Source organism: Brachyhypopomus gauderio, chromosome 20 (assembly GCF_052324685.1).
Source record: "Brachyhypopomus gauderio isolate BG-103 chromosome 20, BGAUD_0.2, whole genome shotgun sequence".
Classification (NCBI taxonomy): domain Eukaryota; kingdom Metazoa; phylum Chordata; class Actinopteri; order Gymnotiformes; family Hypopomidae; genus Brachyhypopomus; species Brachyhypopomus gauderio.
Window position 1 is genome coordinate 661,064 of NC_135230.1, and position 27,272 is coordinate 688,335.

The following is a 27,272-nucleotide window of genomic DNA, read 5'->3' on the forward strand; positions in this document are numbered from 1 at the left end:
TTGGCTTGTTCATTAGGGATCTGGACCCAAATGATTGTAAAGCTGCTTTGTTACAACATGTGTTGTGAAAAGCGCTATATAAATAAATTTGACTTTGACTTTTACTCACGTATGGGTCTCTAATACTTTATACATGTCTGCAGCTGAGAACACAGTGCTGAGATCTACTGAGGTGAGGAGACCAAACAGAACAGCAGATTAAATGAAACAAATTACAAAATGCAAGGGCAGACCCAACAAAGGAAAATGACACAAACATAATCTAAACAATTTTAATATTCTGTTAATATAATTCATAATAATCAGATTCAACACAACCATCACGTGCTGTGCGTCTTGTTAATTTTCCTCAGACACATATATTAACACATACACTGCCCATAAACATTCCTTTACACTCTTTTACGATCCTTTACACTCCTTTACACTCCTTTACTCTCTGCTAATTAAATTTTTAGCATTTTCTCCATCTCCATTTGTCTCTACCTTTTCTGCTTGCTTTATTAGAGGTTTATCTTCAGCTGTTGATGACTGATCCTTTGTCGTGTTGTTAGGGCCAGTACTGCACACATCTTTGTTCCCATCATGCCCCACTCCGGGCGCAGCCTGAACCACGCCTGCCCCACTCTTGTTTTTTCCTCCTCCCTGTTCTTCCTCTCCACCTCCCTGTTTTCCAACTTGGTCACACTCAGAGTATGGTCCTTTGCGTTTAAAGAAGCCGCACTTGAGTGGATGAAAAACAGTAACCAATAGAGAGAGAAAGTGAGACAGAGAGAGACAGAGAGACCAACTGGAGTGAAGGTTCACTGTTGGATAACGGCATCACAAGTGAAGAACACACTGATGGTCCGTTACCTTCAGCAGCAGAACTGTGGTGATGATGAGCAGGAGGAGTCCTCCCCCTACTCCACAGCTGTAGATCATAATCATATCAGGTGGAACAACCAGCTCAGCTCTCACACTGATCTGATAGCACAAACAGAGAAAGACTTACAAACAGACACAGTATCAGACACAGAGGAACACTTACAAACAGCATCAGACACAGAGGAACACTTAGAAATGACATCAGACACAGAGGAAGACACAAACATCAACAGACACAGAGGAACAACTTAGAAATGACATCAGACACAGAGGAACACTTACAAACAGCATCAGACACAGAGGAAGACACAAACAGCATCAGACACAGAGGAAGACACAAACAGCAACAGACACAGAGGAACAACTTAGAAATGACATCAGACACAGAGGAAGACACAAACAGCATCAGACACAGAGGAAGACACAAACAGCAACAGACACAGAGGAACAACTTAGAAATGACATCAGACACAGAGGAACACACAAACAGCATCAGACACAGAGGAAGACACAAACAGCATCAGACACAGAGGAAGACACAAACAGCAACAGACACAGAGGAAGAACTTACAAACATCAGACACAGAGGAAGACTTACAAACAGTGTCAGACATAGAATAAGAATAACAAACAGAAGAAATATTTAGAAGACGAACATGACCTCAGTAACTGGCAGAAGGTCATGATAATAAATCCATTACTAGATTACCTCTGCTCTGTGGTTTTTGGTAGGATCATCCTGTTAAATAAAAAAAAAGATGAAAAGCAATAACCAGGTAAACTCAGCTAAACAGAAGATAATCTGGATTAGGATTATAAAGAAACTCAGATGGATTAGGATTAAACAGAAATTATTTCTGGGTTAGGATTACACAGATAAACTATTTGATCAGTGGTCTCACCGCTGGGCCACTGGATGTCTGTACATAGCGTGTTTTATCAAAGTCCATCTGAGCGAAGGTAGAAAACACATCCTCGACCCTGAACTCATGGAAAGACCATCTCTGCAGAGTGAGGAACAGACACATAAGAATGACAAAGAGAGAATATGGCAGAAAGGAAAACAATGAGGTAAAAACAATGTGACTGTGAGAGAAAATGTGAGAGATTAGTCTCTCGTTATTGTTCTTCGCTGGGGGAGTTTATGACTTTTAGATGCAAACCTTTTTATTTACCATTGTTTACTTTCCACCTAGCGTGAATGCTAAGAAGGCACTTTGAGTTCTGTGAGGCTATACGAGAGATGCAAAAAATGCATCAGGATGGACTTTTCATTGTTGCTTCAACCATGCAAATCTCAGTTCTTTCAAAATTCTACCATAATGTGGACTTTGTGAAGAGAGAGACGAACAAGCTGAATCTTGTTTACACAAACGTTCCCGGCACATATCAGACAGAACCCCGCTCCCATCTCAGATATTCAGACCACATCTCTGTTCTGATAATCCCAGCATACAGACCATCTCTGATATTCAGACAACATCTCTGTTCTGATAATCCCAGCATACAGACCATCTCAGAAATTCAGACCACATCTCTGTTCTGATAATCCCAGCATACAGAACCACTGGTCAGGGGTTACAAGACGGTCATGAAGCATTTGAACTTGGTCAGCAGAAGCCATTTCTGCTCTTCAGGACAGTTTTGAGCACAATAAATGGCAAGTGGAGGAATTCACGTCTTCTGGAGGAGTTCATGTATTCTGGAGAAGTTCACGTCATCTGGAGGAGAACACGTCATCTGTAGAACACGTCACCTGGAGAAGTAAACGTCATCTGGAGGAGTAAACATCTTCTGTTAAAGTCTACATCGGCCAGTGCATAGATGATGTCTGTCGCCAAGACCATTATTTCACACTCCAACCAGAAGCTGCGGATGACTGCAGAGGTACGTGTTCCGCTGAGGGTCAGAGACTCCACCTTCACAGCAGGCGAAGTGTGCACACAAGCATCCACAGCCACTTGGAGAACAGCAGAGACATGCGATGTGTGTGGCAGGGCATCCATCACCTCCTACAGGACAACACCATGTCCCTGTGACAGTAACACCACCTTAACCCTAACCAGATACACTACAGGACAACACCATGTCCCTGTGACAGTAACACCACCCTTCCAGATACACTGAACGTCTACACACGATTTGAGGCATACAATGATGTGGCAGTGAGGAAGATTACACCTCCTCCCAATGACTGCTGTGTCTTATCACAGCTGATCTGATGGAAAGCTGCTGGCCCAGATGCTCCTGGCAGAGCATTAACTAACACTAACGCTGACACTAACCCTAACACTAACCCTGACACTAAACCTAACCCTCACACTAACCCTAAACCCAAGCACTTAAAACTAACCCTGACACTAATACTAACCCTAACATTAACACTAACCCCGTCCCAACATGCTTCAGAGCGATAACCATCCCACTGCACTCACATCCATCATCATGACACTCTTTGAGAAGCCCGTCATAAGGCACATTAAGACCTCCATCAGACAGGATTGGTAACTACATCTCCAGCACCATCACACCCCCCCCAAGGCTGTGTGCTCAGTCCACTGCTGTTCACACTGTTGACTCATGCCTGACCAGCTTTAGCCGTATCAAGTTCAATGATGGCACAACTGTGGTGGATCTCATCAGCAAGAACAACTCAGCTTACAGGGAGGAGGAGCAGGGACTAACACACTGGAGCAGAACCATCTGGATGTAAACAAAACAGATGGTTTCACTTCAGAAGGACAAAGTGCAGTCACTCTGCTAAGCTTTGATGGCTCTAACGTGGAAATTGTCAAATCCATCAGATTCCTTGGTGTACACATGAGGATAACACCTGGACCACCACCTCCAGCTCCATAACAAAGAAACACCAGCAGTATGGAGTAATTTCCATGCCAAAACCAAGGGGTGCAAAATCAGAGCGTGTTTTTCCTTCTCAATTTTATGACTCATGCAACAAGCACTTTTGCTTTGGCCCTTTATTGAGCGAGTTTTGACAAGGGTTGTTTTTTTTTCTTGCTACTTTCAGGGTGGGGTCATGGGTGTTTTTGGCACTTTGGGGGTGGGCTCATGGGAGTTTTTTTTCAGTGAATGCTATTGGCTGATGGCTCCTGGTTTTGTGACTGACATTACAGTCTTTTCAGAATGTAGACAGATGAGTTAGCTACCTATCCAGGTTAAAAGAAAAATTTGGGTTGATCTATCTTGTAACATTTTACTAATGTGGTCATGGATTTTTGTACTGATGCGTTAAGTGGTTCAGACATTCACATCGACTCCAGCAAAAGTGCTCAGTCAGTGGACTTACTTAATCTAATACATTGTTTTGATCTCACTCAACATGTTGCTTCTGCCACTCATACAAAGGGTCATATTCTTGACCTTGTGTCATTTGACCTTGTGTCATTTGACCTTGTGTCTGCCACTCCATGTGTCCGTCCTTCCAATCTGCATGTTATGGATTTGCACATTTCTGATCATGTAGCAGTTCTACTTAAACTGTCACTGTCTTCATTTTCCAAAAGAAAGCTCAGTTCACAAACCATTACATTTAGAAATATAAGGTCTTGCCCCTGATGATCTAGACAACTATCGCCCCATATCAAATCTTCCTTTCATTAGCAAACTAGTTGAACGTGCAGATTCTGTCCAACTGAAAGAACATCTGACTGCAAACAAACTTTTTGAACTATTTCAATCTGGCTTTAGAGCAAACCATAGCATTGAAACTGCTCTGTTGAGGGTATTTAATGATCTGTTGCTAGCAGCTGATTCTGGTCAAGTGAATATTCTAGTTCCTCTAGATATCACTGCAGCATTTGACACAGTTTGCCATGAAACACTCCTGCGCAGACTAGAGACCAAGGTTCAACTTCAACCGGGGTGACTGGTACAGCTCTCAACAAAACAGTAAAACATCTGAAGCTGTTCTTATTGCTTCCCCTTCCACCTTCAAGAAAATGAGCCAATCAACAATCTCTATCCCAGGCTTTATCCAATCATCTGTGACCAAAGTTCACAACCTTGGTGTTATTTCAGACTCTACACTTCAGTACACATAACCCCAAAGATGAAAGTATTGCACTTCCAGTACAATATCGAATACAATATAAATCTCTACTCTTGGTTTTTAAGTGTTTGCATGGCGTGGCACCTGAGTATCTTTCTGTTCTGTTGTCAAGATACTGTCCTTCTCGTTCTCTCCGGTCAGCTGATGCTTCTCTGCTCTCAGTTCCTTCTGCTAAGCTGCGCATATTTGGTTAAAGAGCTTTCAGTGTTCATGGTGCAAAATTATGGAACTCAAACCCTCTATATCTCCGTACATGTGTGACGGGCAGGGTGAGCGAAAATAAATGGAAGCGATCAAGCCAAGTCTCAGGGAAAAAGGATGGTTTAATATGAAAAGTGCGCAAACCAAAACCCGTGAACTGATCCGAATTAAGGATATAATAACCAGCGGTCAACTGGTACAAAGACAAGACATATATAGACGAACAAACGACTCTCAGGTGAGACGGATCGCGGGCTCCGCCCACCTGAGGGACGAACACAACACCACACCCACAGGACAAGCTGCTGCTGTAGACGGGGGTGACCAGTAGGGGGCCGCTGTACCGTGACAACATGTACATCAGTGGATGTTTTTAAGAGGCACTTAAAAAATATATTTTTGAAATTGCTTTTATGAATTCGTCATTTTAATTTGTTACTTAATTTTATATCTTTTTTACTTGAATGTTTTATGTTTTTATATGATTTGTTATCTTATTGTAAATTGTCCTTGAGAATCCTGAAATGTGCTTATAAATAAAAATGTATTAATATTATTATTATTATTACCGCGTTACAGTGTGTGTGTGTATGTGTGTGTGTGTGTGTGTGTGTGTGTGTGTGTGTGTGTGTGTGTGTGTGTGTGTGTGGTCTGGCTTGCCGTTGGATGTACTGATGCCATTGCCACAAGAGGACGTGCTGATGCTAGCTCCTACCTGAGGCCCACCACCTGCACTGAAGGGACTGTGACTACTTGGCCAGGGAACTAGAACCACAACTGTAACTATAGAACTACTTTTTGACCACAAATACGGGCTTGTGCTAGCGGGCCGCTCAGTGGAGGATGGGTTCCCTTTTGAGTCTTGGTCCTCCCGAGGTTTCTTCCTAATCCCCACCCTATAGGGAGTTTTTCCTTGCCACTGTCGCCTTTGGCTTGCTTATTAGGGATCTGGACCCATATGATTGTAAAGCTGCTTTGTGACAACGTGTTGTAAAAGTGCTATATAAATAAATTTGACTTTGAGTATGTGTGTGTGTGTGTGTGTGTGTGTGTGTGTCTCACCCCAGTGTACTGCTGCAAGTTTGGGAAGGTAAGGTCAGCTCTCAGCTTAAACTCAACGTCACGTTCCAGAGAGAAGACAGGACACTGGAATCTTACACAGCGCATCAACACTGTACAATTCTGGAGGAGACGGAGCAGACACACTACATTAGGAACTCTGCAGTAAAGAACAGAGTCCTGCAGTCTTCTACCCCACACTCCAGCACATCTACCCCACACACCAGCACTTCTACCCCAAACACTAACACTTCTACCCCACACACTAACACTTCTACCCCACACACTAACACTTCTACCCCACACACCAACACATCTACCCCACACACCAACACATCTACCCCACACACCAACACATCTACCCCACACACCAACACTTCTACCCCACACACCAACACATCTACCCCACACACCAACACATCTACCCCCACACCAGCACTTCTACCCCACACACCAGCACTTTTACCCCACACACCAGCACTTCTCCCTCACACACCTGCACTTCTACCCCACACACCAACACTTCTACCCCACACACCAGCACTTTTACCTCACACACCAACACTTCTACCCCCACACCAGCACATCTACCCCACACACCAACACTTCTACCCCACACACCAGCACTTTTACCTCACACACCTGCACCTCTACCCCACACACCTGCACTTCTACCCCACACACCAGCACATCTACCCCACACACCAACACTTCTACCTCACACACCTGCACTTCTACCTCACACACCTGCACCTCTACCTCACACACCTGCACTTCTACCTCACACACCTGCACATCTACCCCACACACCAACACTTCTACCTCACACACCAGCACCTCTACCCCACACACCTGCACTTCTACCCCACACACCTGCACTTTTACCTCACACACCTGCACCTCTACCCCACACACCTGCACTTCTACCTCACACACCTGCACCTCTACCTCACACACCTGCACTTCTACCTCACACACCTGCACATCTACCCCACACACCAACACCTCTACCTCACACACCTGCACATCTACCCCACACACCAACACTTCTACCTCACACACCTGCACATCTACCCCACACACCTGCACATCTACCTCACACACCTGCACATCTACCCCACACACCTGCACATCTACCCCACACACCTGCACATCTACCTCACACACCTGCACCCCTACCTCACACACCTGCACTTCTACCCCACACACCTGCACATCTACCACACATCAGCACATCTACCCCACACTCCAGCACATCTACCCAACACATCAACACTTCTACCCCACACACCTGCACTTCTACCTCACACACCTGCACTTCTACCCCACACACCTGCACCTCTACCCCACACTCCAGCACCTCTACCCCACACACCTGCACCTCTACCCCACACACCTGCACCTCTACCCCACACTCTACCTCAGAATATCTAACCACGATGACCTGCAGTTCATCACACAGAGTAAATGAATGTGAATATTGACTTACAGAGGGAGGTTCCACTGTGATGCTACAGTCTTTCATGTTCTGTAGAGAAACATTATTAAAACTCGAGTATTATTGTGAGTTATCTGAACTACAGGCAAATACAGAGAAATAAATATGAATGAGTAGTGTAAGGGTTAGGGTTAGTATATAAAAGTATATAATTCTTATCAAGTAGTACCTGTGACACAGTGATGGTGTGATTGTGTATTGTGAAGTTGTGACTGATCTGCATTAAGAAACTTAGTGAAACAGGTACTTCCTTCTGTCCAAGATTCTTCACCTACACACACACACACACACACACACACACACACACACACACACACACACACACACACACACACACACACACACACACACACAAGGAGGGGTAGTGTGGGGTTTCTATAATACAATAGAAGGGACTGTATCTTACTGCTAATGTCTAAATGAGACACTCACCCTGTAGATGATAATGAGAGGCTTTGGGCCCCTGTCTTCCAGAGAGAAATGTAGATATATTTCAGAGAGTTCTGGCACACTGGGATGGGTAAGACACAGACAAGGGAGGAATAGATGTTGGTATAAACTCAATTTAGTAATGTAATAATAACACCAATAAAATTAATAATGTAATACATTTACTTACAAGCTAACACTCATGTCCACAGCATACTGAACTGGCAGAGATTTGCTCACTGTTCCAAAGCTGATGTTAGCAATATTATCACTGTAAGCACATAAAACAACAAACATAAACCACTGTATGCAAACAACTCATTCCACTGACACATATACCACTGTAAATGAACAACTCATCCCACTGACACGTATACCACTGTAAATGAACAACTCATCCCACTGACACATATACCACTGTAAATGAACTACTCATCACACTGACACATATACCACTGTAAATTAACTACTCATCACACTGACACGTATACCACTGTAAACAACTCATCCCACTGACACATATACCACTGTAAATGAACAACTCATCCCACTGACACATATACCACTGTAAATTAACAACTCATCCCACTGACACGTATACCACTGTAAACAACTCATCCCACTGACACATATACCACTGTAAATGAACAACTCATCCCACTGACACATATACCACTGTAAATGAACAACTCATCCCACTGACACATATACCACTGTAAATGAACAACTCATCTCACTAAGCAGAAAGAGAGGTCTCCGAACGGTGGAGGCGTTTATACTTTCGCGAGCGTCACTGCAGTGTTCTCCGAAACGATAGGCGTTTTGTCCGAAATGATATGTGGTAGAAACACCCCTCAAAACAGGGTAATGAACATTTACCTGACCAATTTTAATGTTGCTATATGTTTCAGGTTTGAAAAGTGCTGGAATTTAGGTTAAAGTACTTTAAAATGCTTGAAATTGTAACTACTTGGTTTCACAACAAAACGAGCCTCTTGTAATTCCAGGACGAAACATGAGAGACCGTGAAGACGTGAAGATTGGGCGTTTTTTAAATAAACAACCATTAAATAATGTTATAAAAAGCGAATTATTTCGAGTATATGTATAAATATTTACCTTAATTATGTTTAACATGCTGGGAAATATTGAAATGGACCTTGAAAGTGACATACAAGTGCTTTAATTCCACCTTATAAAGGTGTATGAACCCTGAAAACGTGACTTTGTTCATTGCGCTGAAGCGCGGCGCGAAGTTACAAAATTCGAGAGGTGCACGACCTCTCGAACCGACAGCGCGCGAGGCACTCGCGCACACGCAGCCACAGCGATTACGTCATTTTCGCCGCGCGGACCCTCGCGCCACACGCGAAGCATCAACCAGGCAGGCTTGTTGTTGAGCGGGGGGGGAACGTAAGTTGTTGAGCGGGGGTGGCAAACGTAACACTCGTGACGGAGTGTTTTTTCAATAGCCCTGAAATAAATGCTACGGTTTTGTTTTGGTCCGTATCCAGTTAATCAGGAATGAGATTGGGTCCGGACAGGACTGGCGCGGTCCGCCAGTTGAGTACCCCTGATATATATGATATGATTAATAATATGATATTAACACGTTTTGGCAAACTGAACCCAGAACCGTTATTGAATGGCTTATGATGAGATTATCTACCTGCTGGCCATGAGGGTCATTTCCATTGTGTCATTCCAGTCGTAGTGTTGAGAGATGCGAAAAATGCCTTGGAACGTGGCCTGGAACAGAGTTGACAGACACAGTGGTTATAGCACAACTTGCTTTATGCATTTGCATAACGTTTTAGTGGGGTACAATTTTTAGAATATTCTTTTACATATTTTTTTATTTAAGGGCATGATGTCACATGTTATTGTAACACGGTGGGTATAGACGTGTACACACTGCGTATAAAAACACAGCAAGGTGGACGCAAGTGCCGGCTCATACTGACAATGACATTGGTCAAGCCAATAATCAGAGAGTGGGATGCGCACACACAGCAAAAGCAGCACACACAAATAATGACACGGAATACTCAACGCATGTAGAAATAATAAACCAAAAGAATTAGGGAAGAAAGCAAACACAAAGCAATGCAGAAAAACTCGACGAGTGAAAATCAAAACTGGACCGTAAAGAGACGGGAGAAAACAATAAAGGTAACTCAAAGAACGCGGAAAACTCAACATGTAAAAATAGAACTAAAATTAAAAAAAAAAAAGAACTGTTTAGTCCTGTGTATTTATATCCCTGTGTTTCCCTTGCCCGTTGTCAGTTGTTTTGTGGATTTGTGTTTTGTCATCACTGCTCCTTGTATTTACTATCTCCGTTGTTCTCTCTCTGTTCTTGTTACCCTGCCTGGTTTCATTATTGTTCTGTGTCCATCATGCCCATGTATTTGTATAACCTGGATGGCTCTCCTGTTATGACTCCTGCCTGCCCTTTTGTAAATGCATGATATGCTAATTAAAGGCAAACTATATTAATAAAAGTGTGATATGCTACACCACACAAAGCTGTACCAAAGTGTATCCAGAGGAAGCTGCATATATAGGGTTCATTATTTTGGTGATTAAAGGTTCACATTTCTATGACATGCGTACAAAATATACATTTCAAGTATCTGTTTGTGAAGTGAGAATCTGGGAATTCAAATCTGTTAATTGTATAACAATGTGTTAATTGTATAACAATGTAACTTGAATGAATTTGTGTAATTTGAATTTCTGTTGAATTAGAATATGGGAGCTGAATTATAATATGAGAGTTGAATTATAATGTTGGAGTTGAAAGGTTTTTTAGTGCACTGAGAATAAAGGAGACGTGGCTTACATTGGTCTTGCTGCGGTACACTGGTCGACTGATACTGCAGGTGGTTTTATTCAGTGCTCCATCGTCTCGATCTCCACAACTGCTCAGAGTTCTCCTACTGGCCTGGAAGACACATTACATGTTCTGGTTCCAGTGCTTGGACACTGATGATTAATCACCAATTACAGACTAATGAATGGACAATCAGGTGACGGTGTCTCTTCTGGAGTCTGTAATAGTCACATTTGCATTTACTGAATGTGAACTTTATAAGCAATAAAGACAAAATTAGGGGTGGGCCGTTATCACCGTTATCGCCGTTATTGGCGTTATCGGCATTATCTGTGTTAACGGCGTTCGATAATGCGATACTCTTATTGGGCTATATAAAAAATATCGCCATTAATCTAATCTTAAAGTTGGGTTGGGAGCTGGGTCAAAATAGGTAAGCACACTATGATGACTTTCACCTTGATAGTTTAGCTCAGGTGTATTCCTAACCTAATTGCACAGTAGGGGGCGAGAACGAGTTTTCAAACCTGTGAATTACCACCCACAAAAAATCGCACGTGTGCTTACATGGATGCAGCCACGAAGCTGTCAGGTTTGCTTCATGGAAAATTCATTTTTAAGAAGCTTCCTAATGGAGACATTGACAAGACTAAAGTTGTTTGCACCTTATGCAACGTGGAATTAGTTTCTAGATTAATTTCAAGATTTCAGTGAGATTAATCTAGATTAAAAAAATTAATCTATGCCAACCCCTAGACAAAATGTGCTTGATAAATATGAGTTCTGCAGGTAGATGCCCATTTACAAACATCAAAAATATGTCATATTACAGGGTTGCCAACTCACACGCATTTGACCGTCTTCACACAACTTACGTCGATTACCCCCCCCCCCCCCCCCCCCCCCCCCCGTCGACAACTTAGGTTCGATACCCTCCCCCCCCGTCAACAATTTACACTGGCCAGCCCCTCCAGGTTCAAATCTCACTCAAAGCGATCTTCAAAAGTTGGCAACCCTGCATATAATGAGAGAGCTACCTGATCAGAGTGGGAATGATGTAATCAGAGAGTGGGAATGACCTAATCAGAGAGTGGGAATGATGTAATCAGAGAGTGGGAATGATGTAATCAGAGAGTGGGAATGACCTAATCAGAGAGTGGGAATGATGTAATCAGAGAGTGGGAATGATGTCATTAGAGAGTGGGAATGATGTAATCAGAGAGTGGGAATGACGTCATCAGAGAGTGGGAATGATGTAATCAGAGAGTGGGAATGACGTCATCAGAGAGTGGGAATGATGTAATCAGAGAGTGGGAATGATGTAATCAGAGAGTGGGAATGATGTCATCAGAGGGTGGGAATGATGTCATCAGAGAGTGGGAATGATGTAATCAGAGAGTGGGAATGACCTAATCAGAGAGTGGGAATTATGTAATCAGAGAGTGGGAATGACCTAATCAGAGAGTGGGAATGATGTAATCAGAGAGTGGGAATGATATAATCAGAGAGTGGGAATGATGTCATCAGAGAGTGGAAATGATGTAATCAGAGAGTGGGAATGATGTAATCAGAGAGTGGGAATGACGTAATCAGAGAGTGGGAATGACCTAATCAGAGAGTGGGAATGATGCAATCAGAGAGTGGGAATGATGTAATCAGAGAGTGGAAATGATGTAATCAGAGAGTGGGAATGATGTCATTAGAGAGTGGGAATGATGTAATCAGAGAGTGGGAATGATGTCATCAGAGAGTGGAAATGATGTAATCAGAGAGTGGGAATGATGTAATCAGAGAGTGGGAATGATGTAATCAGAGAGTGGGAATGATGTAATCAGAGAGTGGAAATGATGTCATTAGAGAGTGGGAATGATGTAATCAGAGAGTGGGAATGACCTAATCAGAGAGTGGGAATGACCTAATCAGAGAGTGGGAATGACGTCATCAGAGAGTGGGAATGACGTCATTAGAGAGTGGGAATGATGTAATCAGAGAGTGGGAATGATGTAATCAGAGAGTGGGAATGACCTAATCAGAGAGTGGGAATGACATCATCAGAGAGTGGGAATGATGTCATCAGAGAGTGGAAATGATATAATCAGAGAGTGGGAATGATGTCATCAGAGAGTGGGAATGACCTAATCAGAGAGTGGGAATGATGTAATCAGAGAGTGGGAATGACGTCATCAGAGAGTGGGAATGATGTCATCAGAGAGTGGGAATGATGTCATCAGAGAGTGGGAATGACGTAATCAGAGAGTGGGAATGACCTAATCAGAGAGTGGGAATGATGCAATCAGAGAGTGGGAATGATGTAATCAGAGAGTGGAAATGATGTAATCAGAGAGTGGGAATGATGTCATTAGAGAGTGGGAATGATGTAATCAGAGAGTGGGAATGATGTCATCAGAGAATGGAAATGATGTAATCAGAGAGTGGGAATGATGTAATCAGAGAGTGGGAATGATATAATCAGAGAGTGGGAATGATGTAATCAGAGAGTGGAAATGATGTCATTAGAGAGTGGGAATGATGTAATCAGAGAGTGGGAATGACCTAATCAGAGAGTGGGAATGACCTAATCAGAGAGTGGGAATGACGTCATCAGAGAGTGGGAATGACGTCATTAGAGAGTGGGAATGATGTAATCAGAGAGTGGGAATGATGTAATCAGAGAGTGGGAATGACCTAATCAGAGAGTGGGAATGACATCATCAGAGAGTGGGAATGATGTCATCAGAGAGTGGAAATGATATAATCAGAGAGTAGGAATGATGTCATCAGAGAGTGGGAATGACCTAATCAGAGAGTGGGAATGATGTCATCAGAGAGTGGAAATGATGTAATCAGAGAGTGGGAATGATGTAATCAGAGAGTGGGAATGACGTCATCAGAGAGTGGGAATGATGTAATCAGAGAGTGGGAATGATATAATCAGAGAGTGGAAATGATATAATCAGAGAGTGGGAATGATGTAATCAGAGAGTGGGAATTACCTTAATGAAAAGTAATTTATTTATTTATTGTTTGGTTTTCCTGATTTTTTCAATAGTTACTCAACTTCTTCAATTTGGAGGAAGCTGGACTCGTCCTACTGGTCTCATTATTGTACTGGTTCTGATCTGGAGTCAGTTTAGTAACTGTATTCTCACTGAGCAGACATTGTACTGGTAATTCTGATCTGGGAACAGCTGTACCTTAATGGTCTCAAACTTGGAGAGAGAGAGCCCAGGGGGAAAGTGCAGCACAATGCTGGTGTTGAAGGAGTCGTCTCCTTTATTGAGCAGAGACACGGTGATGATGAAATAAGCCTGATCCACCACCAGCAGTGAGCTGTTCCTGAAACAAACACATTGTATCAACATGCTGTACTGTGTGTGTGTGTGTGTGTGTGTGTGTGTGTGTGTGTGTGTGTGTGTGTGTGTGTGTGTGTGTGTGTGTGTGTGTGTGTGTTTGTGTGTGTGTGTGTGTGTGTGTGTGTGTGTGTGTGTGTGTGTGTTTGTGTGTGTGTGTGTGTGTGTGTGTGTGTGTGTGTGTGTGTGTGTGTGTGTGTGTGTGTGTGTGTGTGTGTGTTTGTGTGTGTGTGGTTGATTGTGAATCTTACATGAATTTAAAGTCCAGCTCTAGATCTGCTTCACATTTCACTTTATTATGACAGTTTCTTTGAAAGGGAACCTGGTATCACAAGATTGAACAAGTCAAACAGAGACAGAACTGAAATCTAACTACTACTGAACTACTAACTACTACAGGTAAAGTCAGATTAGGGTTAGGTTCATCCAAAGGGGTAAATTAGGTTAATCCTGAGCTTATCCATTACTGAAATCTTCTACCACTAGGGTAAGATTAACCTTAACCCTAACTAGGTCACCAAGGAAGTACTTCATCCAGAAATTATGAATCACTAAAGTAGTACTTTATTCAGAGATTATGGGTCAGTAAGGTAGTACTTCATCCAGAGATTATGGATCAATGGATTATGGATTTATCCAGAGACTCTACTGTTTCTAAGTCCTCACCAGTTTGAGCCTTCTAACTCATTGACCTTATGGAGTGTCCCATCTCAGCCAATCACTTCCCTGCCTGACAGAAGAAATCCTCACCTCCACATAAGCCAATGTCCTGCTGTCCATGTTGAGAACAGCACTGGATTTTCCTGGCTGCTCTTCAGCCTGGGAGAAGTTCATCCGGATCAATAACGGAGACAAAGTGTCCTTCACACAGTTCTGAAACACAAAGACAATGTAGATCATGTAGGAGATACAGCAGGTCTCTGTTGGCCTGAATGTAGTGTTGGTCAACAAGATTTACCAGATGAGACTGTAACTGGTAAATGAACCATATTGTTTAGGAACTCCACTGTTACATGAGATTGTAATGTAGTCAAGTAGACTATACTGTTTAGGAACAGGTGTTAGATGAGATCGTAATGTAGTCATGTAGACTAATCAAATCCAATCAAATATATTTGTATAGCACTTTTCACAACACATGTTGTCACAAAGCGCTTTACAGGATTTACAAGGTTAACAATACTATGGGTCCAAATCCCTAATGAGCAAGCCAAAGGCGACAGTGGCGAGGAAAAACTCCCTAGATGGTGGGGATTAGGAAGAAACCTTGGGAGGACCAAGACTCAAAAGGGAACCCATCCTCCATTGGGCGGCCCGTTAACACACAAATTACACAAAAACAAATTATGCAAAAAAAAAAACAAATTATACAGACGAATACACAAGTTACAAATAAATCACACAATCAGACTAAGTATAAGGTAACTAGAATGAAAGTTCTGGGTGTTGATATTGTCAATGTAAATGTCTTGTGATGAACGCCAGGTTTTCATTCCGTGTCGGAGTGATGACACTTGTATTGTATTGATCTGTTGAGGAACTCCTGTGTTAGATGAGGTTGTAACATACTGTCATGTAGACTAATCTGTTTAGGAACTCCTGTGTTAGGTGAGGTTGTAACATACTGTCATGTAGACTGTATTGTTGAAGCAGGAATCCTGTGAGACCAGCAGGACAGACTGCAGGAGATTTCTGGAAGTTTTAATGGGCTGTTCAAAAAATGCTCGACTGTCCTGTCTAACAGCATCTGCAGTGATCTTAAACGACACATTCAGACTAGGGTTTTCTGCACCTGAGGGAAAACATAAACACACTTTTACTATTGAAAACACACAATACTGAGCTTAGACGTTATTTACATGTGTCCCAGGTCCCTCTCCTGTATTGTGGGGGACTGCACCTGTGCTGTTGGTACTCTCATCCATGCTGAAGCAGGTGGTGAGGGTAATTATGGGAAATGTAGTTTCAGTAGTGAGCAGGCAGTCAAAGTTGTTGAGGCTGATTTCAGAGGGGGAGAAACTGAGCTTTGCAGAAACAGACAGAACTGGCCGAGCCCTGAAAGAGCCATACACATCACAGGCATAACTAACTAATCACAGTTAACAGAACAGGAACAGCTCAAAAGGAACTAAAGTGACAGTGAACATTCGTTTGAAAACAAAATTAACAAATAGCGCTTAAAATAATGTACATGGTTAACTTTCTTAGGTTTAGACTTTTCCCTTATTTAACTGAATTGAGGGACTTGGTCAGTAAATGATGAATTATTCAGAGAACTAAATGTTAGGAGAGCAATCTATTCTATTCTATTCTGTTCTATACTATTCTGTTGTGTTCTATTCTATTCTATACTACACTATTCTATTCTGTTCTATACTATTCTGTTGTGTTCTATTCTATTCTATACTATTCTATTCTGTTCTATACTATTCTGTTGTGTTCTATTCTATACTATACTATTCAATTCTATTCTGTTCTATACTATTCTGTTGTGGTCTATTCTATTCTGTTCTATACTATTCTGTTGTGTTCTATTCTATTCTGTTGTGTTCTATTCTATTTTATACTATTCAATTCTATTCTGTTCTATACTATTCTGTTGTGTTCTATTCTATTCTGTTCTATACTATTCTGTTGTGTTCTATTTTATTCTATACTATTCTATTCTATTATATACTATTCTATTTTATTCTATACTATTCTGTTGTGTTCTATTCTATACTATTCTATTCTATTCTATACTATTCTGTTGTGTTCTATTCTATACTATTCTATTCTGTTCTATACTATTCTGTTGTGTTCTATTCTATTCTATTCTATACTATTCAATTCTATTCTGTTCTATACTATTCTGTTGTGTTCTATTTTATTCTATACTATTCTATTCTATTATATACTATTCTATTCTATTCTATACTATTCTGTTGTGTTCTATTCTATACTATTCTATTCTGTTCTATACTATTCTGTTGTGTTCTATTCTATACTATTCTATTCTGTTCTATACTATTCTGTTGTGTTCTATTCTATTCTATACTATTCAATTCTATTCTGTTCTATACTATTCTGTTGTGTTCTATTCTATTCTGTTCTATACTATTCTGTTGTGTTCTATTTTATTCTATACTATTCTATTCTATTATATACTATTCTATTCTATTCTATACTATTCTGTTGTGTTCTATTCTATACTATTCTATTCTATTCTATACTATTCTGTTGTGTTCTATTCTATACTATTCTATTCTATTCTATACTATTCTGTTGTGTTCTATTCTATTCTATACTACTGTAACGCTGGGTGCAGGGAGAAGGACACAGAGTCCAACTTCAAGACACTTCAAGACACTAACATTATGTTTAAGTGGACAGCGCACATACAACAAAACGTGTGAGACTCAGACAAAGACGAGCACAGGACACTGTGTGAACGCACATTAAATAGACAAACTACATAAACCCCGCGTGATGACGAGACGAGCCACAGGTGAGACCAATGAACACGCTCATACAACCACACCCACGGAGACACATAGATGGACATAATTAGACGTAGACAACATGAACATGCCCAAAAGGGAGGAGTCTGTGGCTGTAGTGTGACAACTATACTATTCTATTCTGTTGTGTTCTATTCTATTCTATTCTGTTGTTTAGTTTTTCTTGGTTGTTTAGTGAACTGTTTGGAATAGGCGGTTAGTTAACTGGCTAGTTAGCTAATTCTAGTAGTTATAGTAGTTTAGAATAAATAATAGTTATAGAGGTTTGTGCAGTGTTGTTGGGGAGTACTTCAAGAGCACCACGGCCCCTCGTGCTCCCACGGCGATGTCTGTCAGTCCATCTTCTCCCATGTCCATGACTCCATCGATCGCCACACCAAACTGCTGCAGCTGCTCAGAGATGCTCCGTGCTGCGATCCGCTTGACATACAAACACATATATGTACTCATTATGGGTTTACCTGGCTGTACAGGTGTGTGTCCTGTGTGTGTTATGGGTTTACCTGGCTGTACTGGTGTGTGTGTGTGTGTGTGTGTGTTATGGGTTTACCTGGCTGTACTGGTGTGTGTCCTGTGTGTGTTCTGGGTTTACCTGGCTGTACTGGTGTGTGTGTGTGTGTGTGTGTGTGTGTGTGTGTGTGTGTGTGTGTGTGTGTGTGTGTGTGTGTGTGTGTGTGTGTGTGTGTGTGTGTGTGTGTGTATGTGTGTGTGTGTGTATGTACCTGGCTGTACTGGGGTCGTATGCCATGTGTGTGGTTGCCCAGGTAGATGTACACAGCTCCTCTGCCCTCGTCCTCCAGTGGAGCTCCAACAGCTAAATCTTGTAGTTCATCTCCATTCAGATCTGCTATAGGTGCCACAGATGCCCCAAACTGTCCCTGAACACACTCACACACCTCCAGCACCATCACCAACTGCAGCTGCACACACACAGAAAGGCCACACGGGGCACTGTAAGTCATGATCACACAGAATGCACCTGGAACTAATTTAATTGAGGTAAACCTTTTTTTAATCAAAACAGGCAAAATGGTCCTTCAAATCAGTCAGTTCCAAACTGGTCCAACACCCAGACAGAGTTAACACAACATCAGAACTAGAATGAAAGACACAGAGGGAACGAGGAAGGAGGAGAAAGATTTTCCGGTACTCGAACATTATGGATTGTGTTAGTGGTTTGGTAACTGTGACTTTTCTGTTGCCCCTGAGAGTGGAATAATGTTCTGTTCTCTATAAAGGCATGCCCCACACTATCCATTTGAAATCTAGTTGATGTTATTTATGAACTCATTATTCATAAATAAGCAGCGTTGAATTTGTGCGGAGAGGACAAGCAACATGCTGCCAAAATGATCCTGCTCAATTATAAAGATAATGCTGTTGTGAATAAAATAAGAACTGCAACATGCAAGACATGTGGTGTCAGGATAAGAGATGGAGATGCAACCACTTCAAACTTTGTTCGACACTTAAGGCTGCACAAACAAAAGCAAGTCTCTGCTATGTATATTTAACATAATGCTATAACGGTTAGCTAGCTAGCTGGGATGTGATAACTCAGGGGTCGGAAATTAACTTTTACAAGGTTCTCGGCGGACGAACGGACTGACGAAAGTCACTGGGGGGGGGGGGGGGGGGGGGGGCGGGGGGGGGTAGGTGATGACGACAACTCACTCAAGCGAACCGAAACGCCTCAAACGCCTAACGTTAGTTAGTCTGACTAACTTAATATACTACTAATCAACTGCATCAATTGTGTTAAATATTGAAATTACATCTGGTGACGACTAGGACTTGAAGTTTAAGACTTGGGACTTGACTCGAGACTTGATTGTGAAGACTTGAGACTTACTTGTTGAATGTCAACCTGCAGTAGCCCGAGTGTCAGTTCTCGCAAGGTTAGTGCTAACAGCGGGAACAACAAACCCGAAAAACAAAGTGAAAAAGTGACTTAGTGTAAGATATACGGGGTCCTGGACGTTGGTTGTGCTGGTAAGAATGCTCGCAACAACCAGTGGAAAATTTCCCTTATTTTAAATCAAAAACTTGACAGGTATGCAAATGAGCCTCAACTGAAGAGTTACAAGCTGCCTGTTTCATTCACACTACTGTTCAAATGAATTGGGACTGATTCACTAAACTGTGTGTGTGTGTGTAGTCCTGCTGTAGAGACAGTGTGTGTGTGTAGTCCTGCTGTAGAGGCAGTGTGTGTGTAGTCCTGCTGTAGAAACAGTGTGTGTGTGTGTGTGTGTGTAGTCCTGCTGTAGAGACAGTGTGTGTGTGTAGTCCTGCTGTAGAGACAGTGTGTGTGTAGTCCTGCTGTAGAGACAGTGTGTGTGTGTAGTCCTGCTGTAGAGGCAGTGTGTGTGTGTAGTCTTGCTGTAGAGGCAGTGTGTGTGTAGTCCTGCTGTAGAGACAGTGTGTGCTGTAGTCCTGCTGTAGAGGCAGTGTGTGTGCTGTAGTCCTGCTGTAGAGACAGTGGTTGTGTAGTCCTGCTGTAGAGACAGTGTGTGTGTAGTCCTGCTGTAGAGGCAGTGTGTGTGTAGTCCTGTTGTAGAGGCAGTGTGTGTGTGTGTGTATTCCTTCTGTATAGGCAATGTGTGTGTGTGTGTTTGTAGTCCTGCTGTAGAGGCAGTGTGTGTGTGTGTAGTCCTGCTGTAGAGGCAGTGTGTGTGTGTGTAGTCCTGCTGTAGAGGCAGTGTGTGTGTGTGTAGTCCTGCTGTAGAGGCAGTGTGTGTGTAGTCCTGCTGTAGAGACAGTGTGTGTGTGTAGTCCTGCTGTAGAGGCAGTGTGTGTGTAGTCCTGCTGTAGAGACAGGGTGTGCTGTAGTCCTGCTGTAGAGACAGTGTGTGTGCTGTAGTCCTGCTGTAGAGACAGTGTGTGTGTAGTCCTGCTGTAGAGACAGTGTGTGTGTAGTCCTGCTGTAGAGACAGTGTGTGATGTAGTCCTGCTGTAGAGGCAGTGTGTGTGCTGTAGTCCTGCTGTAGAGACAGTGGTTGTGTAGTCCTGCTGTAGAGACAGTGTGTGTGTAGTCCTGCTGTAGAGGCAGTGTGTGTGTAGTCCTGCTGTAGAGGCAGTGGTTGTGTAGTCCTGCTGTAGAGACAGTGTGTGTGTAGTCCTGCTGTAGAGGCAGTGTGTGTGTAGTCCTGCTGTAGAGGCAGTGTGTGTGTGTGTAGTCCTGCTGTAGAGGCAGTGTGTGTGTGTGTAGTCCTGCTGTAGAGACAGTGTGTGTGTAGTCCTGCTGTAGAGGCAGTGTGTGTGTGTAGTCCTGCTGTAGAGGCAGTGTGTGTGTAGTCCTGCTGTAGAGACAGTGTGTGTGTGTAGTCCTGCTGTAGAGGCAGTGTGTGTGTAGTCCTGCTGTAGAGACAGTGTGTGTGTAGTCCTGCTGTAGAGACAGGGTGTGTGTAGTCCTGCTGTAGAGACAGGGTGTGCTGTAGTCCTGCTGTAGAGGCAGTGTGTGTGCTGTAGTCCTGCTGTAGAGGCAGTGTGTGTGTAGTCCTGCTGTAGAGGCAGTGTGTGTGCTGTAGTCCTGCTGTAGAGACAGTGTGTGTGTAGTCCTGCTGTAGAGGCAGTGTGTGTGTAGTCCTGCTGTAGAGGCAGTGTGTGTGTGTGTGTGTGTGTGTGTGTGTGTGTGTGTGTGTGTGTGTGTGTGTGTGTGTGTAGTCCTGCTGTAGAGGCTGTGTGTGTGTGTGTGTAGTCCTGCTGTAGAGGCAGTGTGTGTGTAGTCCTGCTGTAGAGGCAGTGTGTGTGTGTGTGTGTGTGTGTGTGTGTGTGTGTGTAGTCCTGCTGTAGAGGCTGTGTGTGTGTGTGTGTAGTCCTGCTGTAGAGGCAGTGTGTGTGTAGTCCTGCTGTAGAGGCAGTGTGTGTGTGTGTGTGTGTGTGTGTGTGTGTGTGTGTGTGTGTGTGTGTGTGTGTGTGTGTAGTCCTGCTGTAGAGGCTGTGTGTGTGTGTGTGTAGTCCTGCTGTAGAGACATTGTGTGTGTAGTCCTGCTGTAGAGACAGTGTGTGTGTAGTCCTGTACCTGTTGTGTGATGCTGTAGATGTTCACCCTGCCTTCTCTCCGAGGCTGAGCCTGGTAGTACAGAGGAGCTCCAACTACGAGGAACTCCGAGTCACCGTTCCAGTCCACATCTATCAAACACAGAGAAGACCCGAAGTACGAGCCGATCTGCAAAGAGATGATGTACAGTCAGCCGGACTGAGTGTTAGACTTCTGGAGTCTGGAGTTGTACATAAAGTTGAGTAATTGAAAGGTGAAGGTTGAATATGTTGTTTGGGAAATATTACTGGCCTGTTCTCCAGTGACTCTGGTTTTGACAGCCCACGTGTCGTTCTGTTTACTGAAGAGAGTCACCTGACCTCTGTGATTGGCTCTAGGAGCCCCAGAAAACAGCAAAGAAACTCCACCTCTCTGTCCAACCGCTAGAGAATAACCTAAACACAACAGTATGATGTATGACACAACAACACACCTACACAATACCCATAACACACCTGTCCCCTCAGGCTCTATACAGTACACTAAAAATCTTCACAATTAATACAACTTTTAACATAAAACAACATAACTTTAAATTAGTATTTGTTTACTCTTATTGCAGTGTAAAGAATATCAGAAAACCCACTAAAGGAAACATAAAACAACACATGAATAAAACAGTATGAGGCAAAATGCATATTAACATATTCCACATAAAAACGTTAGGTACTGCTTAGACACACAGCACAAGTGCACAGCTCCTCATATCAGAGTATGGTGTCATATCAGGATATGGTGTCATATCAGGGTATGGTGTCATATCAGGGTATGGTGTCATATCAGTGTATGGTGTCATATCAGGGTATGGTGTCATGTCAAAGTATGGTGTGGTCTCATATCAGGGTATGGTGTCATATCAGAATATGGTGTCATATCAGAGTATGGTGTCATATCAGGGTATGGTGTCATATCAGGGTATGGTGTCATATCAGGGTATGGTGTCATATCAGAGTATGGTGTCATATCAAAGTATGGTATGGTGTCATATCAGAGTATGGTGTCATATCAGGGTATGGTGTCATATCAGGGTATGGTGTGGTGTCAAATCAGGGTATGGTGTCATATCAGGGTATGGTGACATATCAGGGTATGGTGTCATATCAGGGTATGGTGTGGTGTCAAATCAGGGTATGGTGTCATATCAGAGTATGGTGTGGTGTCATATCAGAGTATGGTGTGATATCAGGGTATGATGTCATATCAGAGTATGGTGTGGTGTCATATCAGGGTATGGTGACATATCAAGGTATGATGTCATATCAGGGTATGGTGTCATATCAGAGTATGGTATGGTGTCATATCAGGGTATGATGTCATATCAGAGTATGGTGTGGTGTCATATCAGGGTATGGTGACATATCAGAGTGTGGTGTGGTGTCATATCAGGGTATGGTGTCATATCAAGGTATGATGTCATATCAGGGTATGGTGTCATATCAGAGTATGGTATGGTGTCATATCAGGGTATGATGTCATATCAGAGTATGATGTGGTGTCATATCAGGGTATGGTGACATATCAGAGTATGGTGTGGTGTCATATCAGGGTATGGTGTCATATCAGAGTATGGTGTCATATCAGGGTATGGTGTCATATCAGAATATGGTGTCATATCAGGGTATGGTGACATATCAGAGTATGGTGTGGTGTCATATCAGAGTATGGTGTCATATCAGGGTATGGTGTCATATCAGAGTATGGTGTCATATCAGAGTATGGTGGGGTGTCATATCAGAGTATGGTGTCATATCAGGGTATGGTGTCATATCAGAGTATGGTGTCATATCAGGGTATGGTGTCATATCAGAATATGGTGTCATATCAGGGTATGGTGACATATCAGAGTATGGTGTGGTGTCATATCAGAGTATGGTGTCATATCAGGGTATGGTGTCATATCAGAGTATGGTGTCATATCAGAGTATGGTGGGGTGTCATATCAGGCTATGGTGTCATATCAGGTTATGGTGTCTAATGTACCCAGGTAAGAGTCTTCATTCAGCTCTGGGTCTGTGATTTCTATCTCTTTGGTTGCAGCTCCAGATGCCGTAACTCCGTAGAGTATTCCACGCCAGTTATTAGAGCCAACCGCTCCCAAAACCAGCAGGTCCTGAAACCCACACCACACAAGGATGTGTGAATCGCTCTGTCTTTACTTTATGATCAAGTCTGTAGCAGTAGCTCTAGATAGCCACATCTGATCCTGTCTATAGTAATAGCAGCATTAGCACTAACTAATAGAAGCCACAGTAACTGTTCAGAAGTTCAGTGGTGTTTCATCCAGGGGCAACTCAGACATTTCGTAATAGTATCTACCCCCAACACTGTCTATGAATGTCTAGGCACAGACCCCACTGTAGTCACATATTTAACAGTCTAATTACACCATTCAAAAGATACAAATTCCCCCAATGTGATAGAGACACAATTTTAACAGAATGGTTGATTGATTTCTCAGGCAGTTTGTGATGTTAAAGTACTTCATGGTAGGCTACGCTGAATCCGCTTTGAGACAACTCCTTGCTCCAGCTCCTGCTAACGCCTCTCTGCTCTCCTGAACCCAGAAAAACATGGCATGATTTATTAGATTTGAATTAGGATATTCTTAAAGTTCCTAATACTTAAAAGTTGAATTAGGTTTTAAATAATACCTTCTATGTTGTAGATCTTGTTTTGCAAGTTAAACAAAAGTCCTTTTAGTCCTTTATAGTTTTCAATCTTAAATGTGTTCTCGTTTTTGGGCTCTGAGGCAAGTGTGACAAGTTTGGCAAACTGTTCTTTATTCAATTCCCCAACCTGTCAATCAAAAACATCTTGATTGTATCAGGGGATCATTGTGTGGATGTGTAAATGGAAAGGTGGATAAATGGATGGATAGATGGATTAATGTGTGCATTACATGGTTGGTCCTCTTAAGTGAGCTCACCCCTATGATATAACGTTGAATTCTTTGATCTTCACATTTCTCTATAATTTTGTAATATTTGCCCCAGTCTGCATCACTGGGGCTCCCATCAGTAATGATGACTAGTGCTTTTGTAGCCTCAGGATTCGCCCCTGACGTCACATTATTAAATAGATATTGTCTGGAAAATAAACAGACTCCTTAATAAACCCTTATTAAAGATAATTAATGAATGACCCAGCAGTCTATGTTCTAGGTTTCACATTTACACAGTCTGACCAAACAACTTCTACATTAGGAGAAACTTGGGTTGCTCACAGTGCATGGTCTATAGCATGGTGTGTGTTTGTGATATCCTTCATATGTTCCTCATCATGAAGTTTTTTTTTTGCTGTACCATCCTCGTAATCTTTAAATGTGAAAACTGTCCGGGTAAATAGAGAAAACTGGGCTGCAGCAAACTAAATGCAAACAGAAGACATTTGGATTCATCAAACATGCAGCCAAATTCAGAAACACATCAACACTCCACATACAACATCAATTTATTACTTTGTAGTTGTACTATAATTGTACAATTTACTTTATAGTTGTACTTATTAATCTAACATCACTTTATTAGATACATCTACATTATAGTTGTACTTATTAATATAACATCACTTTGTTAGATATATCTACATTATAGTTGTACTGTACTATTAATGTACTATTAATATAACACTCCTTTTTCAAAGAGTTACTTAGAGGTTTTCTAAATGTTGATAAATTGTCTTTTGTTGTGCCATGTCTCCTGAGGGCTTTTCATGAACGTCCTTATTGAAACAAGGCATATGACATCTGGTAATTTGTGTATGTGTGTTTATATTTTATGCTGTACAGCTTCAACTGAGTAACAGTGCTGGGTTACTTCTACCAATTTACTGTAGAATGTACAGACGTCTATCAGGAACAACTACAGAGTAGATGTAATAAACTATGAAAATAATAATAATAATGTGATCACTAATGATTTTTAGTAGTAAAATTCATAACAATGTCTAACTGACAAACACAATAACTGCTTGGCACAATTTCAGGATTGCAAATTAGTAAGAATTAAAAAACTTGTCCTTAATTGTATTTACTTCACATGGTTCTCTATGTGTAGGTTCATCCATCTAATGTCATTTGTCAAAGTTGTGTTGCTGGTTCTTAGTTATAGTTAAGGTAAGTTAAGGTTATTAATGTGTGTAGCTGGTTCTTAGTTATGTTAAGGTAAGTTAAGGTATTTAATGTGTGTTGCTGGTTCTTAGTTATGTTAAGGTAAGTTAAGGTATTTAATGTGTGTTGCTGGTTCTTAGTTATGTTAAGGTAAGTTAAGGTATTTAATGTGTGTTGCTGGTTCTTAGTTATGTTAAGGTAAGTTAAGGTATTTAATGCGTGTTGCTGGTTCTTAGTTATAGTTAAGGTAAGTTAAGGTATTTAATGTGTGTTGCTGGTTCTTAGTTATAGTTAAGGTATTTAATGTGTGTTGCTGGTTCTTAGTTATGTTAAGGTAAGTTAAGGTATTTAATGTGTGTTGCTGGTTCTTAGTTATGTTAAGGTAAGTTAAGGTATTTAATGTGTGTAGCTGGTTCTTAGTTATAGTTAAGGTAAGTTAAGGTATTTAATGTGTGTTGCTGGTTCTTAGTTATAGTTAAGGTATTTAATGTGTGTTGCTGGTTCTTAGTTATGTTAAGGTAAGTTAAGGTATTTAATGTGTGTTGCTGGTTCTTAGTTATGTTAAGGTAAGTTAAGGTATTTAATGTGTGTTGCTGGTTCTTAGTTATGTTAAGGTAAGTTAAGGTATTTAATGCGTGTTGCTGGTTCTTAGTTATGTTAAGTTAAGTTAAGGTATTTAATGTGTGTTGCTGGTTCTTAGTTATAGTTAAGGTAAGTTAAGGTATTTAATGTGTGTTGATGTGCTTGTTGCTCATCTTTGTTTGAGTCCACTCTGTGTGTATTACGTGTTATTCGGTATGTGCTGCTGTTTGCATTAAATAAAAGGGTTTAAAGAGCATTCTCACATCTCGACATCCTGCCTCCGCCTTACATTACAAAATCAAAGTTTACATAGAGGAAAAATCTATATTTATTGGAAAAAAATGCATTAGTGTTTAAGATTTACTATTATTATCTGATAATTTTGATAAAGAACAATAAATTATAAATAAATTATCATTATCAAGAATATCTGAAAATAAATGCAAGTAAATTAATAGAAAATTTTCAGTGTGTTGACCTGAATGGATGAATTTTTAAGGTTTGTCATGACATCCGATATAAACTCCTTATTCGCCTTGAAGTCTTCACTCGTCATACTACTGGAACCATCAAACAGGAAGACAAGGTTCACCACCCCTTTTGTGCACTCTGCAAACAAATGATTGGAAATTAGATCAGATTACTAGTTATAACTGGACTGTATATATGTTGATTTGGACATAGGTAAACATTTCAAACCTCAAAACACAATATTCATCATTCACCCAGAAAGC

At 41.7% G+C, this 27,272-nt stretch overlaps 1 protein-coding gene across 2 annotated transcripts in view; it reads right to left on the bottom strand.

Annotated features, from left to right (window-relative positions):
• Window positions 1–258: 258 nt before the first annotated feature.
• The window catches only part of LOC143484012 (integrin alpha-M), a 36,345-nt gene continuing 9,331 nt past the window's right edge, over window positions 259–27,272 (bottom strand). For both annotated transcript variants that reach the window (XM_076982427.1, XM_076982428.1), the window contains 26 exons: window positions 27,017–27,147; window positions 25,072–25,214; window positions 24,775–24,934; window positions 24,500–24,644; window positions 24,329–24,402; window positions 23,829–23,958; window positions 22,101–22,243; window positions 21,831–21,977; window positions 18,532–18,729; window positions 18,099–18,229; window positions 16,210–16,364; window positions 15,935–16,101; window positions 15,060–15,182; window positions 14,561–14,631; window positions 14,154–14,295; window positions 10,969–11,070; window positions 9,793–9,872; window positions 8,314–8,394; window positions 8,127–8,205; window positions 7,864–7,965; window positions 7,686–7,724; window positions 6,200–6,319; window positions 1,770–1,871; window positions 1,577–1,606; window positions 856–966; window positions 259–723 (listed from right to left, as the gene is read on the bottom strand). In XM_076982427.1, the coding sequence (XP_076838542.1) occupies window positions 433–723; window positions 856–966; window positions 1,577–1,606; window positions 1,770–1,871; window positions 6,200–6,319; window positions 7,686–7,724; window positions 7,864–7,965; window positions 8,127–8,205; window positions 8,314–8,394; window positions 9,793–9,872; window positions 10,969–11,070; window positions 14,154–14,295; window positions 14,561–14,631; window positions 15,060–15,182; window positions 15,935–16,101; window positions 16,210–16,364; window positions 18,099–18,229; window positions 18,532–18,729; window positions 21,831–21,977; window positions 22,101–22,243; window positions 23,829–23,958; window positions 24,329–24,402; window positions 24,500–24,644; window positions 24,775–24,934; window positions 25,072–25,214; window positions 27,017–27,147 (3,197 nt within the window). In that variant the 3' untranslated portion in view covers window positions 259–432. The remainder of the gene's footprint in view (window positions 724–855; window positions 967–1,576; window positions 1,607–1,769; window positions 1,872–6,199; window positions 6,320–7,685; window positions 7,725–7,863; window positions 7,966–8,126; window positions 8,206–8,313; window positions 8,395–9,792; window positions 9,873–10,968; window positions 11,071–14,153; window positions 14,296–14,560; window positions 14,632–15,059; window positions 15,183–15,934; window positions 16,102–16,209; window positions 16,365–18,098; window positions 18,230–18,531; window positions 18,730–21,830; window positions 21,978–22,100; window positions 22,244–23,828; window positions 23,959–24,328; window positions 24,403–24,499; window positions 24,645–24,774; window positions 24,935–25,071; window positions 25,215–27,016; window positions 27,148–27,272) is intronic.